General features: G+C 45.8%; 1 protein-coding gene across 4 annotated transcripts in view; it reads left to right on the top strand.

Moving 5' to 3' along the window:
* The window catches only part of prkcaa (protein kinase C, alpha, a), a 69,861-nt gene that overhangs the window by 32,911 nt on the left and 22,128 nt on the right, over nucleotides 1-14,822 (top strand). For all 4 annotated transcript variants that reach the window (XM_055507539.1, XM_029135925.3, XM_055507540.1 and 1 more), the window contains exons 4-5: nucleotides 8,158-8,269; nucleotides 9,154-9,282. In XM_055507539.1, the coding sequence (XP_055363514.1) occupies nucleotides 8,158-8,269; nucleotides 9,154-9,282 (241 nt within the window). The remainder of the gene's footprint in view (nucleotides 1-8,157; nucleotides 8,270-9,153; nucleotides 9,283-14,822) is intronic.

Genomic DNA, 14,822 nt, shown 5'->3' on the forward strand with positions numbered 1-14,822 from the left:
CTCACAGGCGTTCAGATCGTTGGGTTCAGGCTTGACTCATGACACATGGGAGAAACTCCAATTATGTTCACACTGTGGAGCGGCCTGGTCTCCTCTGCAGCCGGACAACAGAATATGTGACTAGCAGACAGTCTAAGTATGTTACAGACACGCTGCTGTGGCATGTGTATCAAGCTGAAATATTAAACTTTCTATGATCAGGTCTGGGATGTGGAGGATACTGTTAGTCTGGATCTTCAGCATCTCTACACATTATTTTGATTTTATAATGGAAAATAGTTTACTACAAATTACAGGTAGTAAAAACAGACGGCCTATTTGTAATGAAATTCCCTGACGACCTGTCCAGTCGTAAGCTATATCTGGAGGCACTGTATTGGCCTTGGCCTTTGTCATAACCTCAGCAGTGGGTCTGCTACCGTGGGTAATACATGCCAAGACATGCACTCAAGCTAAGAATCTACTAAAACACAGCTTAATGAGAGGAGCGGCGCTGTCCCTCCTTGTTTAATGTAGGTGACAAAGGTGGCCTTTGTGTATGTACAGTAGAAAAGGGTAGTTTAACGATTTACAACCGATCCCTTAGAAGGAAATATGTCCAGAGCTGTTCACCGTGGATGGTAACTCTAGCCCTGAATCAAAGCGCCAACCCTGAAATAGCCCCTTGATGAAAGGAGCCAATAATGAAAGGCATGTAAACACAAATACATAGAACAAACACATTGAACATGCGCAGAACGAACAATGCTGCAAACACACGCGTGGATGCATTCCACCAGGCCCCTGTGAGGATGTTTACAGCAAGTGTCTGGTAGCCAGCCTCGCTTCCAACCATGGTAAGTATTACTAATGACCTGCACTTGGGAGAGTTGGAATTGCTCCGGACTCTGGGCCCTGTCACCGATCCTGCAGCGCCTGCTACTAGTCCACTACAAGACCATCGGCCCGTGACATCAGCATGGAATCGCCCAGTCTCGGCCTGTTGAATGATCACGCTTCTGTTTTTTTAACTACAGGGTTCAAAAAGAGTTGTTTTCTTGGACAACCATTGATTTGAGATTAAGCACAGGCATTATTCCTTCAATCCATTCATAATCTTGGTTGCCACCCACACTGGGTGGGTCATTCAGATATCTAATGATAGCGAATGGCAGGTAAAGGTAAAAGCATATGTTTGAGATGGTCCCCATGCAGACGTGCTATAACCAGCTCACAAAAACACTTGGAATAGCAGCCTGCGAGGGGCTGAAATCGAAACCTGGCCCGCTAGTGTAACAGCGAGTAGCAGGTCTGAAGCTCAGCTCCAGAAATAGAGAGTTACAGAGAGGCCAGGCTTCCAATCTCCTCCCCGGCATCTCAGGAGAGTTAGACCCTGCTCTCTGTCGAGGTGGAAGCTTTGTATTACACTGTAAACGTCATCCAACGCGTAGTTACACCCAGTGTGCTGATAATTACCTTCAGCAGGCCGCTGGCATTTACTGTATTTGGAGCTCTCTTGTATTTCTAGGAGTCTATAATCATTGCCTCCCTCGGCCTGTGAATGTGAATTGACCTGCTTTATGTAGTTCACACTTTTTAATGTATGTCTCCGTTGGAGTTTGTCTGCTTCTACATTAAATATGAGACTCTGACAGTTTCTATTTATGAATTCCCCTTTCTTTATCTGCTGCGCTCTGTGCACTGGGCAGTACAGTGCCTTTATTAACCATTCCTCCAAATCTATAATCAAATCCCCAAACACACAAATATATGTACATGTATACACACACACGCACACACAGCCGCAGGCGGCAAACTGATTGCATGAACAGTAGCTTTCCTGAGACTCGTGCAGGCCGGAGCAGCGACCACAGAGCGCAGCGCTGCTCGGCCGAGGCGCCGCTCCTGTCAGCTGGCTCATTACAGCCAGAGAAGACTTTGCCAAGACTCTGGCTATTAGACAACTTTTTGGAACGGATCTTGTGAAGTCATTTCAATTATTGAGCACCTGACAGATGGCCCGCGTCTGATAAGCCAATTTATTCGGACTTTCGGCATCTGCGACGTGACCAAGAGGAACCAGCAGGTTTTCTTAAAGTTCCTCCCTGGTCGTTCCTTGTTTACCGCCTGTTCTGCCTGTTACTGTGCAGCAATAGGAGGCGCAATTATCCCCCAGCCGGTGTGACGGCCGTGACTGACGCCTCGTCCTCCCGCGACCCAGCGGATGCCACTCACTCTATGCAGACACACCGTGTGCGTTATCACTGTACCAACCCAGAGCTCTCTTCTGGAGAGAGGCTTCAGAGGATTCTAGATCTGCGTGCAGTTAGTTTTATAAATACTTCCCTGCACTGTACTTCAACACACTGAAGTTTTAATACAGTTAGAGAATGGAATTAATGGCTGTGAAGCAGCTGCGTGGCCCTGTGTTTCTTATAGCATCACGTTATATTATTGTACGTTTGTCAGCGCTAACTCTTTTCTTTTAAAACACAATGTCACATCAGATTTAGTTGCACAAAGCACTGCACGCTGACAGGAAAGGTCTTATTTACAGTGAGAAAAGTTGGAAACCCCAAGTGAGGCGAGGTCCCCATTTTTCGTCCAACTTCGACTGGTGGAACAGACCCGAGCTCCAATTTGAGCAAAGGTTTCCGTCTCGCAGCACAGGCCTGCAACATGTGGAACCCGCCGCCGGTGAAGAATTGCCTGTTATTATCTGGAGCTCTCCTTGCAGACAGATGTGTTAACAGATACACAGCGAGGGAAACCCCCAGTGAGCAGTGAGCAGCACTCAGCAGCTTAGTGAAAGGCCAAGAGGAATCAGGGAGATGATTTATGAGCTAAATATAGCAACCGTCGCCCAACACCTTATGTCTGCCTGAACCGTAGTTTCATTCTGTTTTCCGCAAAGCCTCTTCTCACCTTTAGTAATAAACATTGCTTTTACGCAGAGGTAGGGATGTTCACTGTAAAGTAGCTACTGTAGCAGCAAAGCACGTGGAGAGGAATAAATCTGTGCTCGTTTCAGTCGAACTCTAAGGTTACAGCATGTTCCACAAGGCTTCAATCACGCCTGTGTGTCTGTGGTATGTGACCCCTCTAATGTGATGGAGTTTGATCGAAGCAGGAGAGTGTGATTATATCAAGCAAGCTGTAATTAGAAGTTGAAGGGCTCAGTTCAGACGCAGGCTGATTTGCATGGTTCTGTATATTTTCATACAGTCATTAGTACCATTGGAGCAAAATGATTGACGCTGGGTGCAGGAGGGAAGTGTTTCACATCTCTCCGCTGCAGTATCGTACCAAAGTACAGCACAGTAGAGCCATAGCTTGGCATTTATTAAATACGTGCTCATCCATTTTTAGAAATTCACATTTCATGCAAAATTGATTAACAACAGGAAAGAGTGAATGAAATGCTGCCGCCCCCATTTCTAATGTCACTTCCCAGTGAGGGATCATGGGTGAGGAGAGCGGGGCGATCTCGGTGATATTAATGCTGAACATTAAGGGAACTGTCAGCGCCAGGTCTCAGCACTGTGGGTGAGCACACATCAATGACATGATCACTGGGTCTCGTTCACACTTGCTCTCTCTCTCTCTCTCTCTCTCTGTCCGCAAACGTCACACCAGGTGGACGGCGTCAGCAGCTGCCGTACAGTAGCTCCTCTCTGGGATGATTGAGTCAGTTGGATCTGTTCTTTACCCGTGGTTGTGTGAGCGAGTCAGAGAGGGCGTTCGACACTGGCCGCTTGGGCTTACTGTTTTTTTTTTTTTGACGGTATTAATATTCCGTGCTTGGCGTCGAAAGCCCTGATTCGAGGGCTCCTTTCAGAGACGAGCGCAGGCCCTCTACATCTGCGCCGCACACTCGGCCTGGAATTCATTATTTACCAAACAGTCTTGGCTCCAGACCCCCAGGCACGCGCGCCGCTGAAAACAGACTCTGAAACTTTCAGCATATTCAGTCATTTTGGGAGCGCTTGATGCTGGTGATTTATTAGCTTAGGTTCCCTTTTCAGCCACCACGATGCATTATGCATGTTCAGCAACCGTTCCCCTCCACTTTATGAGTATATTTAATGTTCTCTCATGACTTTGTGTAGATCCACCCATACCAAATAATTTACTGCCTTCATAGCCCGTGTGGTATTTGCATTTCTTGCCAATTATGCTTCTTATTACTGCTTCTTATTGAGCTTAAACGATATATTATGCTGAGTCTTTGCACACATATTGCAACTGTTGATGTGGAAATCACTCCAGTATAATCTAATAGTCACTGTGCAGACAGTCTCTACTTTTATTCATTTCTAGCCTGCATTTCTATTGTATCACCATGTTTACATTCAGAAAAAAGCCTCACTGCTCTACAGGTGTTGATAACATATTTGTCTTACAAGTAAAATGAATTTAAACACACATCGGCATCAATAGTATTATCATTTGAAATATTAATAAAATATTAAATATTAATTAATATCCTTTTGTATTGTTTGCAAATCCCTAAATAAATAAAGGGCATCATCCTCATAATGTTTCCTGAACAATAGGTGGTGACTGGGTGTTGTTATTCCTCCCATGGGCAGTGTGTGCAGGCTTTAACATCAGTCGCCTGTGCCCCTTCCTGCAGCCTTTCCGTATCATCCCACCCAGCTGTTTTTTAAGGCCTGCTTGGCGTCCTGCTTGCTAATTACACTGGATTGGAGAGCCTGGCTAATTAGCCCACATCATGGTGCAGACCCCCTTCGCTTCTGTTTTCGCTGCTACCTCCAGGTTGCTGCTCCTCCTTTGATCAGCCCTTTTGCCCGTTTGTGCTTTTGATCGGTAAGTTCACATGCGTACTTGAGATCACTCCAAGGCAGAAGCTCAACTATGTTCAGAGATATTTACTGAAAAATCCAGTCAAGGTTGTTGAAAATACACTGTATCCCACAGGCATCTGTGAAAGGAGGATCTAATGAAAGCAAGGATGAAATGTAAGTGGTAACAATGAGAGAATTAAAGTTCAACTAGTACAGTAAGTAACAGTAGAACTTAAGAGACGTTCCAGTTTAATCAAAGGAAATGTAGTTTTAGCTGTGAGTAAAATTTGACAAAGAGCTCATTATCGTCATCCAGGGCCCAGCCAGCGTTCTTGCAGCCTCGTGAAGTCGGCCTGTATCTCCCCTGACGACCTTGTTCACGTGGAGCCCGCTGACTGGCTTGCTCTTGGCTTTACACTCCGCTTCACTTGCTGTTCTAGCAAAGCAGCGCCATCCAGTCTGTCTCGAATTTCCCATTAAGGCCCAATTAGGCTGTAATAGAGGACGGAAGCCACAGGGGTAAACCCCTCCATTCCACAGCTCACTGAAAGCATGTGTTAATGGGCAAGCCAGCGTGCCTGCTGATGTGTAGATGCCTATTTTCTGCATATTACAACTCGCCAAATCTTCAAATGGCCCCTTGCAAAGCCAGTTGGTGTTTACCTTGGTGCTGACAAATAAGTCTGATCCATTCGTTTCACTTGAGTGGTTGAATGTGAAAATTATTTTGTGTCTGAAGCTTGGTCTTACAGATAAAATACACCAAATAATAATATATCAATGATTAGTTGTTATAGGAACAGAACAAATCTGAATCAAGCTTTAGGCACCCACGCGTTTACTTTTGTGCTTTTGCAGTCGTTAAAAAATTCAAAAAGCGAGCGACAGTTCAGATGACAGAGGTCTCCTGGAGCTGCGTTTTATTGGGCATCCTCCATTATTACTTAAGCTGCAGTTCAACCATCAAAAGCCGATGTTCCAGTTGATCAAAATACGTGATTCATCTGCAGCTGAATGCAGCTCTTAGCCTCCATCACTCATTCATGCCGTGGATTGGAGGAACAAAGCAGGGGATGCGGGATGCAGAGTCGGGGGGTGAGAGGATAATCCTTCAGGATCAGCTGTGTGTGGGTGGACATGAGTAAGGGCAGCTGTCTCTCTCTCTCTCTCTCTCTCTCTCTCTCTCTTTGTGCCTGACCTTAACTAGCACGCTAAACTGCTGGACTGCACAAAGTAGTCGGCCGCTAATTGGAGAACGCGCGTGGTGTGTGACTGTGCAGTTCACCGTGTCTCTGCAGGAGAACAGCAGCTCAAAAGACGAAACGCGGCGCCCACTGACTCAGAACGTGCACCGCGGAGCCTGAACATTTATTTTCTCTACTGACCCTTCTCTTGCCTTAGCTGTGTTGTGATCTTGACGTAGGGTGTTTTTGCATAGAATGTGTTGTCGGGCGTCTCTCAGGAAGTAGCAGCTCGGGTCAGGAGCTTGGCAGCTTGAACTGTGCTGAAAAGCGCACTGAGGAGGATCAACAAACATTTCTGAGTTTGTGAAATCATACTATTACTTTTCAGGCAGAAACATTAAGAGCTGCTTTTACTGCTCTTTAGTACTAAATAGCGTAGTAAATATGCATTTGAACATCACCCGTTGACTTATTACAGTAGGTATCTTTACCACGGTGGGAGATCAAGGCCCAGGAAGACAAGGCAGCGCTTCTCTTTGTTGTTAAAGCCTGTGCGGACTGACGGGCAGAAAAATGGCAGGTTTGAGGCACGATCTGAGGAGTCTCTGCTGCATTGGCCCAGAGGCCAGTGTCAGGCTGACTGAAATTGCAAATAGCAGCATTGATCACCGCGGCACCTCGCAGTGAAGCGAGGTGTCATCTCTCGCTGAGATCGGTGACACGCAGCTCCCCTCACCGATGATTCATTTCTCGCCGGTCAAGCACTTTTCATTCATTTCGTAAGATACTGAAAATTACAAGCAATTTTCTTAGCAGCGGTGAATCTCATCAGCCGGATACAAAGCGGAGCTCGGCTGTTTTGATGGTGTTTTCAGGTAAAAGCAGTGTGAAGAGAGAAAAAAAACTAGACTACATAATGTTTTTATGCAAATTCACTTCAAGAGGTTCTATAGAGTAGTAGCACATTTTGAAAATGAAGAGGAAAGCTCCTCAAATGGGTCCTTGGATTCTACTGGAGAGCGGCTAAGATCGGAACAAATGGACCGATGAACTCTGTCAGAGTAATACTGCAGTCACGTTTACCGTATGCATCCTCCCTGTATCATCCTTTAAGTTCACTGTCTCTATTTATACTCTACTGCTACTGTAAGTAAACAAAAGAACACAGCGGGTGGGAACTGGTTCTGCTTGTTCGGCAGTTGACGGATGACACCTACACATGCAGTACTTAAGGGCTGCTTGCTTTTTGCTTCCTTTAATGTAACTTTTTATTCAATTGCAAATGCTGAAATGAAGAGAAATGTCAAGCGGCGCCGTATTCTGTCGGTTACGTTCGCATGTGCTTCCACTCCATCCACCGAGTCACCGCTTGCTGCAGTAACCGCCGTGGACCTATCTCGACCTGTGAAGCGAAGCATGTTCTGAGTTGTTGAGCTTCATATTTGACCTGCTGTGTCTTTCTACATCCGACAGCATGGACGGTAAATGGAACTTTTGAAGCTACATCTCTTATTTGAGTGCCCTAATAGCTGCATGTTATACAGTGCAATGGCTGCTGGCCATCGAACCGGTTGCAGTGTGTGCTTGAAGAGGGGGAAGGAAGCTGCCCATGCAAATAACAGGCCAGCGTTCAGGACTGACAGATGCAAACCAAGCATAATAGGTGGGTTGTTTGATTGGTGGCGTCTGACAATCCTCGCCCGTGTCCCACTGAGCACGCATTCCCCAGCACTCAGGGCCACTTTGTTTGACGCACAACACCCGTGTGTTTAGTTTGTCACCACGTCGGTCTGTGGCGTGTTTGCCTTCAGCAGGAATTGTTCAGGATGGTATTTTTCCAAAGAATCCACTCACAGTGTTTGATCCGTACGGTGTATGCGAATGTCTGACACTGATCAAATAAACCTGTGCAAACATGCAGGTAATTTTAAACAGCATACAGTACAGACAGTAGTCAGTGGCTCCGACAAGCAGATCCTTTACCGGCCGCGACGACTGCACACCGTGACTAATATCACACTGTAATGTGCATAATATGTGGACATACGGTGGTGCAATGTACAGTGATAACAGGAGGCTGATGACTGGATTAAAATGCTTTAGGAGTGTTTTCAGTGTCTATGCTAAGCACTCACATATATTTCCCGCTGTTGACGTAATATCTTGTTCATTCTTTTTTCCTCCAGGACCCCAGAACAAAGCACAAGTTTAAGATCCACACCTATGGGAGTCCCACCTTCTGCGACCACTGTGGCTCTCTGCTCTATGGCCTCATCCACCAGGGCATGAAGTGCGACTGTAAGTATGAAAAAATTGTAGTGGCTTTAAACTGTTCTGTTCTGTCACAGTTACTACAGTTTCATTACTAGCATTGTAGGAGTACATACTGTACAGTATGTACTCTACTGCTACTTCATGAATTGCACCCATAGAACTCAAACATTGTCTATTTCCAGTCTGCAGCTGTGCTCCATGCGCTGCTTTCAAAGCTCTACTGAGTCTTCAATAAATATTTCCCTCATTCTTCTCGTTAATCCTGTTAGTGGATTAAAGTCTGACTGACTTAATGAGCTCCTACACTAAATAGATTACCTGCTAGAGACCACCAGTTACTGTACACAATATCTAATGACTGGCTTATTTGCACTTGTAATTATACTACAATAAGATCCAGTAAGACTGGAATGTGGTGTTTGATCGGACACAGAATATAGATTGAATAAAAAAGCCCTGTAGCCGTTTTTCATTATCTTTCATGTGCTGACCCGCTGGCGTGATGATCATAGAGATGATGTAACAAATAGAAATGTTTCCTAATCCATGACTGTGTGTCTCCACTGACACATACATTATACATAGACTTAATATCATGGAGCTGAATCTGGGGCGTAACCTCCTTTAAATTTGTGCCACGCATACAAAGAAATGCCTGAAATGAAATGAGTGATATTAAAATACGTCCTTAAACTGAGTAAAGCAGCTTGCTGCATTAGAACCTCGGGCCTTGAGAGGCTTTGTTCATGCAAACATAGCTTTTATATGATGATGTTTCATCTTAGCATCCGGACTTAGAGTTTTGCAAAAGCCATTCGCTCTGCTTTCGTTTCGAACCCACGCATGGAGCTCATCCTGATCTGCATTAAATACGCGTCTTCCCTGTGCGCTGTGTTCTCTCCCTCCAGCCTGTGACATGAACGTCCACAAGCAGTGTGTCCTGAACGTGCCCAGCCTGTGCGGCACCGATCACACTGAGAGGAGGGGCCGGCTTTACCTCAAGTGTGAGGTCGGCGGCGATAAGCTGCAGGTCACAGGTACAGCACTGTTAGCACACACTGAGCCGCTTGACGATGATAGCTGACCTCAGATCGGTTTCAGCACATTTTTGTGAGAAAAAAAAAACCTCGGCTGTCTAATTTTACACACACATTCAATCTCCTGCTGCCATTAACCTGAATTAAAGCTCACTCGCCATTAACCCGCCTGCTCATGAGGCGGTGCCTCCAGCTGATGAGTCCACGCCGAGGCCTGCGACGTCTCTAATCAGCGCTAACGAGGCTGTTTGCTGTCATTTACTGTCTACTCCTCTGCTCAACACTCTCCAGTTAGAGACAATTCACAGTTACGACACACTTGGAAGCCAATCCCAATCCAAATCTGTAGTCCTGCAGTGGTGTGTGCTCTGCTGCGTGGGCCTCCTGTTGTTACTCTTTTTAAACAGTCACGACTTGCTCCATGTTGGCTGAAGTCTCTGTGAAGCTAACTGGATGCTTGATGTACGTTTCATCAGAACAAAGCATGGTGCTTGTGGTCAGGGTCATTCCTTTAGAAGCCTCAGACTCACTATTATTTATTAGAAGCTGGCTGCTCCAAGTGTTTAATTACTGATTTGCTTACAAAGACACAAATAACTCTGAGTGAAGCAATGACAATCTTCTACTAGCATTTGATTACAGTAATAAAATGCACCATAATGGTCCAGAGCAACTAAACAGGAAAACAGGAAAACAAAATCCACATGAATAATATGCATAAAATGAATCGTTGCCACCTCCTGTTCATTAATGTTATCATTCATCCAGTTACTATACACCTGCCTAGTTTTGTGCCATGACACAGTACTGTGCACAGCGGGATGTAGGCCAGTGTTGCTTGAGCCTCCCAGAGCAAAGCTGAGATCATGTAGTGATTATGACGTATCTGTCGTGGTGGGTCTGATACAAAGTGAAAGAAAGCCGATCTGTGTTCGCTTGAAACAAACTAAACTGTTTGGAGAAGTATTATGATGCAATTGCGCACTGTCTATTTAACTATTAGAAGTTAAATGAACAGATGCTGCCCTCTGTATCATATATACACATCACCCATTAAATGAGTTTATTACAGACTCCAGCGCTGCATCGCCTCCTTTTTATGCCTTGTATTTTGAGGCATGCTGTAAATCTCCTGGCTGTAATGATTGTGCATTAGCACATCTGCCGGAGCAGTGGTGACGGCATAGAGCTGACACCAGGCACACAATCATCCAATTAGCTGCCTAACAGGGGGCAGTGCATCACAAGACCCTGGCATTGAACTTCAGTGACTTCAATGACTTATCCCGTTAACGCCGGCTGGATGCTGCCAGGCACGGAGTGTCTCACCCACAGTGTGCAGGGAAGCAGCAGCTGAATAATGAAGGAATACCAGGTTTCGGGCTTACAAGCAGTAAGCGAGCGATGGGCGAGCACCATTATCACCTGCACCGGTGTTTGATTCCAGCAGGAACGTGCAGACTCTCGGCCGTCTGTCATGTGTAACAGCTGATTCCTCATGAGGACTCGCATGTTGAGGAGCGGGGAGCGCGCATGCAGACCTGCTGCACTCATCCGCAGCCCACGCACCATCACATCAGCTGCTGCGGACACCTTGCAGTTCAGCGTTAGAGGACACGTACTGTACGTGGTGAAGAGTCCTGCATCTTTACAGGTGTGATGCTTTGAATACGTACAGTACATGTACTGTAGATGCATTTTGTCCACTGGCACTGCAGGATGCAGATATCAGATCAGCACTACTCTCACTGATCCTCGTAAGACTTTGAGAAAATCTAAATGCAGGTTGTGATTCCAAAAAAGATGAATTTCTGCTGCTCTGGAGCAGCAACAGAAAAGTTACCTGAAAAAAATCTGCTAGAGTTGCCAGTGTCTGAGTTTCTTCTTTCTATCTCTGCAGCCAAATAAGCTCAAACATGGATTTAAGAGCACAGCGGGATCTGATTTGGTTTTTGGATTTGGTTTTTATTGGCTGCTGTTCCTTCACGTCCACAAATGCTCTCCTCAAATGCTTTAAATAAAATGGGTTTAACTAACACACACAGGCTCTCTCACACCCTCAGACACTTCAAATGTTAAACCTTGAGAACTTCCCAATATCTTTGTTTTACAAACTTTTTAGAGCCTGCATATTTGAGCAGGAAGCTTCATGGCTGCCAGGGGAAGAAGCTGCCCTTTTGAACACACATGGACTCCAGTGAGTCACCGAAAAACACTTCAACTTTTCAGCAGTTGCCAGAATCCTACAGTAGCCGCTGCGAATGCGTGTTTGGGACACTTATGGTGGAATGGACAGAGAGGGGGGAGGTTCAGACGAAGACAAACGGGTTCTGTTGTTGTTATGAAGGACAGATGTAGCCCACTACCCTCGTCCTCTCCGTCCTGCCAGCACACAGCTCTCCTCTGTGTGGTGGCGCTGAGCCACCGTGTTCGTCCCAGCAGCTCTATTGTCCATTGACTCCACCATACAAACAGTTAGTGTGAGAGGCCAACTCTCTGTCCTTATTCGTTATTTATACTTCCATTTAACCCCATTGCTCTGTGTGTGTGTGTGTGGGGGGGGGGGGGGGGGGGGGGGGGGGGGGGGGGGGGGGGGGTGTCATGCCGTTCGTCCTCGGGGAGTGTGTGGCAGACGATGCTAATAATTACATTTCCATTTTGCTCCCTTGTTGACTCACCCAATTCTGCAGAAAGGCCTCATTCTAAGCAGGCCCGTGCTCTCCCTTTCACTCCCTTCCTCTCCTTTATCTCAGCGCTAGCCTTTTCCTGACGTTCTGTCTCTTGAGTCCGCGTCCAAATATGTCCCTGCTATTTGTTTCTGTAGCTGTAGGAGCCGTGGTGTTTTATATGGAGGTGCGGTATATGCATGTAGGTGGATCAGGGAAGCCAGATTTACTGTTAGACCTTCTGGAGGTGTAGTGACACTTCACTGTGAAAGACAAAATCCACCTAAACGCTCTTAATACCCTCTGGCCAGTGCAGCTGCCAACAAGCTGCCTGCATTTCTGTCTTTGATGTCGCCTTATTGTTCTGGAGAACGGGCCCAAAGGTGGAAAAGAACAAAGGGAAAGTGCTGCTGGAAGAAAACATGGGCACTTTGAGGTGCATGTGTATGAAAGGGAGAACAATGGACGATGAGATTATAATAATGGCTCTCATCCTAGTAGACTTATCATGACTTTGCAGAAAATAATTTTCATTGTGTTATGTAAGATAAACAGCAGAGCAGATAAACAAAATGACATTGTCTCCACACAGAGCATCTCTTATTAGTCTGTGGAATACAAACATTTATGTGGCAGCCTATTAATCATAGTGTAACTAATAAATAGGTTTCTCATTAAAAGAAGCTACACATTCCTCTTTTTACTCCAGATTCCCTGGATTCCAATAAAGCCGGTGAAAGGCGAGGTCGAGGAGGGGTCAGGGCTGCAGGTCTCCAGGCTGAGCTGGATGCTGCTGACTGACCCCCCGGTGCTTCTGCTGAGTAGCCCGTCCTTTCAGTCATTTCCAATTGCAGCGTCTGAGTCACTGCGAAGAAAAACCCGGCGCTTTCTTGCCAGGGGAAAATTTCATTAGAAATCCTGCTATTGCATTTCTTCCAGTGAATCGCCTCGAACGGAGCAGCTGACGGCACTTGTGTTGGCTCCGTCCGCGTGCCGGCGCTTTTCCACCGCGGAGGCTGGGCCTGTGAGGCTCCAGGCTTCACGTCCTGTAGTGAGCTCCATTACTGGACAGTGTGGACTAGTTACTCCACGTTTCAGCTGATGTAATATTACATTACAAAGCAAACAGTGTTGAAGCAGTGGAAAACAGAGCGTGACGATGGCGTATAGACTGTGTCCACACAGGGAGGTGTAGAGCAAACAAAGCTGGCCTCATTTCTGAGGTGCAGGGTCAAGTAGTTCAGCCGATGACAAGGCTCTCAGTGTCGCTGTGTTTTTACAAGACTCTTTTACAAGACTTCTGCTTCTAATGAGCCCCATCAGAAAAGCCTCCTGGCTGCAGACGCTGTGGTTTCAAGTAAGGATTCATCTCAGCACACATTCGTGCACTCTCCATTGCTGTTGAACTTTCTCTGTGTGATTTCTGCTTCCAGACGTCTGCAGCCTTACGTGTTATTGGTATTCCCAGTGTGTCGCCGCTGCTCTGACTCGCCTCCCTCTTCTCAGCATGTTGCTGCCATTTTAACATATGCCTCCGTGGCTCGCATCTCGCTGTGCGCGAGCCCTTCCTGTGCTGTTTGTTGTTTCTTTTTTCCTTCCATGTCATGTTGCAAAACAGAAACTGGCAAGCACTCATCTTTAGTACCCTATTACTATAGAATACTGTAAGCAGGAGCCTTGAACTATATTCTTCTAAACTCCACGACAAACACACACACACACACACACACACACACACACACACACACACACACACACACACACACACACACACACACACACACCCCCATGAAGTGAAGATATGGAACAATCACTTCTACAGCCAAGCTAAGATAGAAAATGTAGAGCAGCTCCCCCTGCTGGTCACGGCTGGAAAACCGGTGGTTACCTTTATTTAACCTTTTCTTAGATAGTCATATTATAATCATAAAAATCTTATAATAATAAAAATGTTAAATTGTTGAAATCATTGTTTCTTTACCTTTGATGACAGCTTTACAGACTCACCATTATCTCAGTCGGCCTTATGACATACTGACATAGAGTAGATGATGAGATGTCATGAAGGGGCATTACTGTCACAGTTTTTTTATGAGCAACCAGGCACATTGGTCATTGAAACAGTCTGTCAGGGAGCCTGTGTGATTCCATCAAGGAGCTAAAGCACACAAACGTGTGCTCTTTGTGTGATTTTACAATTTAAATTTGCTTCTATCCCATTGTGGCTATTTGAAGTGAAAAATTTACAAGAGGTTCTGACATCCTCTTTTGCAGAGTACAACTGGATCTTGGTCGTAGGTGCCGTAATCTTATCCATCAGTTTTCTGAAAAAATCAGGGCGTTGGCAGCTTTGGATCACTCAGTCCTTTCCCACACCTCGGTTTCGCTCAGCATCTGTCTTCCCTTGTAAGCGCTCTCTCTCTCTCTCTCTCTCTCTCTCTCTCTCTCTCTCTCTCTCTCTCTCTCTCCCGCTTTCTGTTTGTGTTCTGCAGCAGCGCGCTCCATCGCTTGTCTGACTTCACACACCGACATCACTCAACACCCAAATCCCACACCACAGGTGCTGAGAATACAAAGCAAACAGAGGGAAGGCATTTATTCATGACATATTAAATAGTCAATGTATAATAATGGTGCAACTGCACATCCACTGAAAGCAAACAAGTCACTCTGTCAGTATGATCACATTTAATCATTTTTGTTATTGTGAAAGGTTCCATTAGTCGTCTTAGATAAAACGCAACAGTACTGTGCTGCGATTGTTGTATTAGTCCAGATATGGCACACAAGACCCTGCAGGGCCTTTACGAATGCTCACCTGGAGGCAAAAAGACTTCTATTCTTCTGCTTTATGGTCAAGTGGAACAAAATTTG

This window comes from Betta splendens, chromosome 1, assembly GCF_900634795.4.
Source record: "Betta splendens chromosome 1, fBetSpl5.4, whole genome shotgun sequence".
In the NCBI taxonomy this organism is placed as follows: Eukaryota; Metazoa; Chordata; class Actinopteri; order Anabantiformes; family Osphronemidae; genus Betta; species Betta splendens.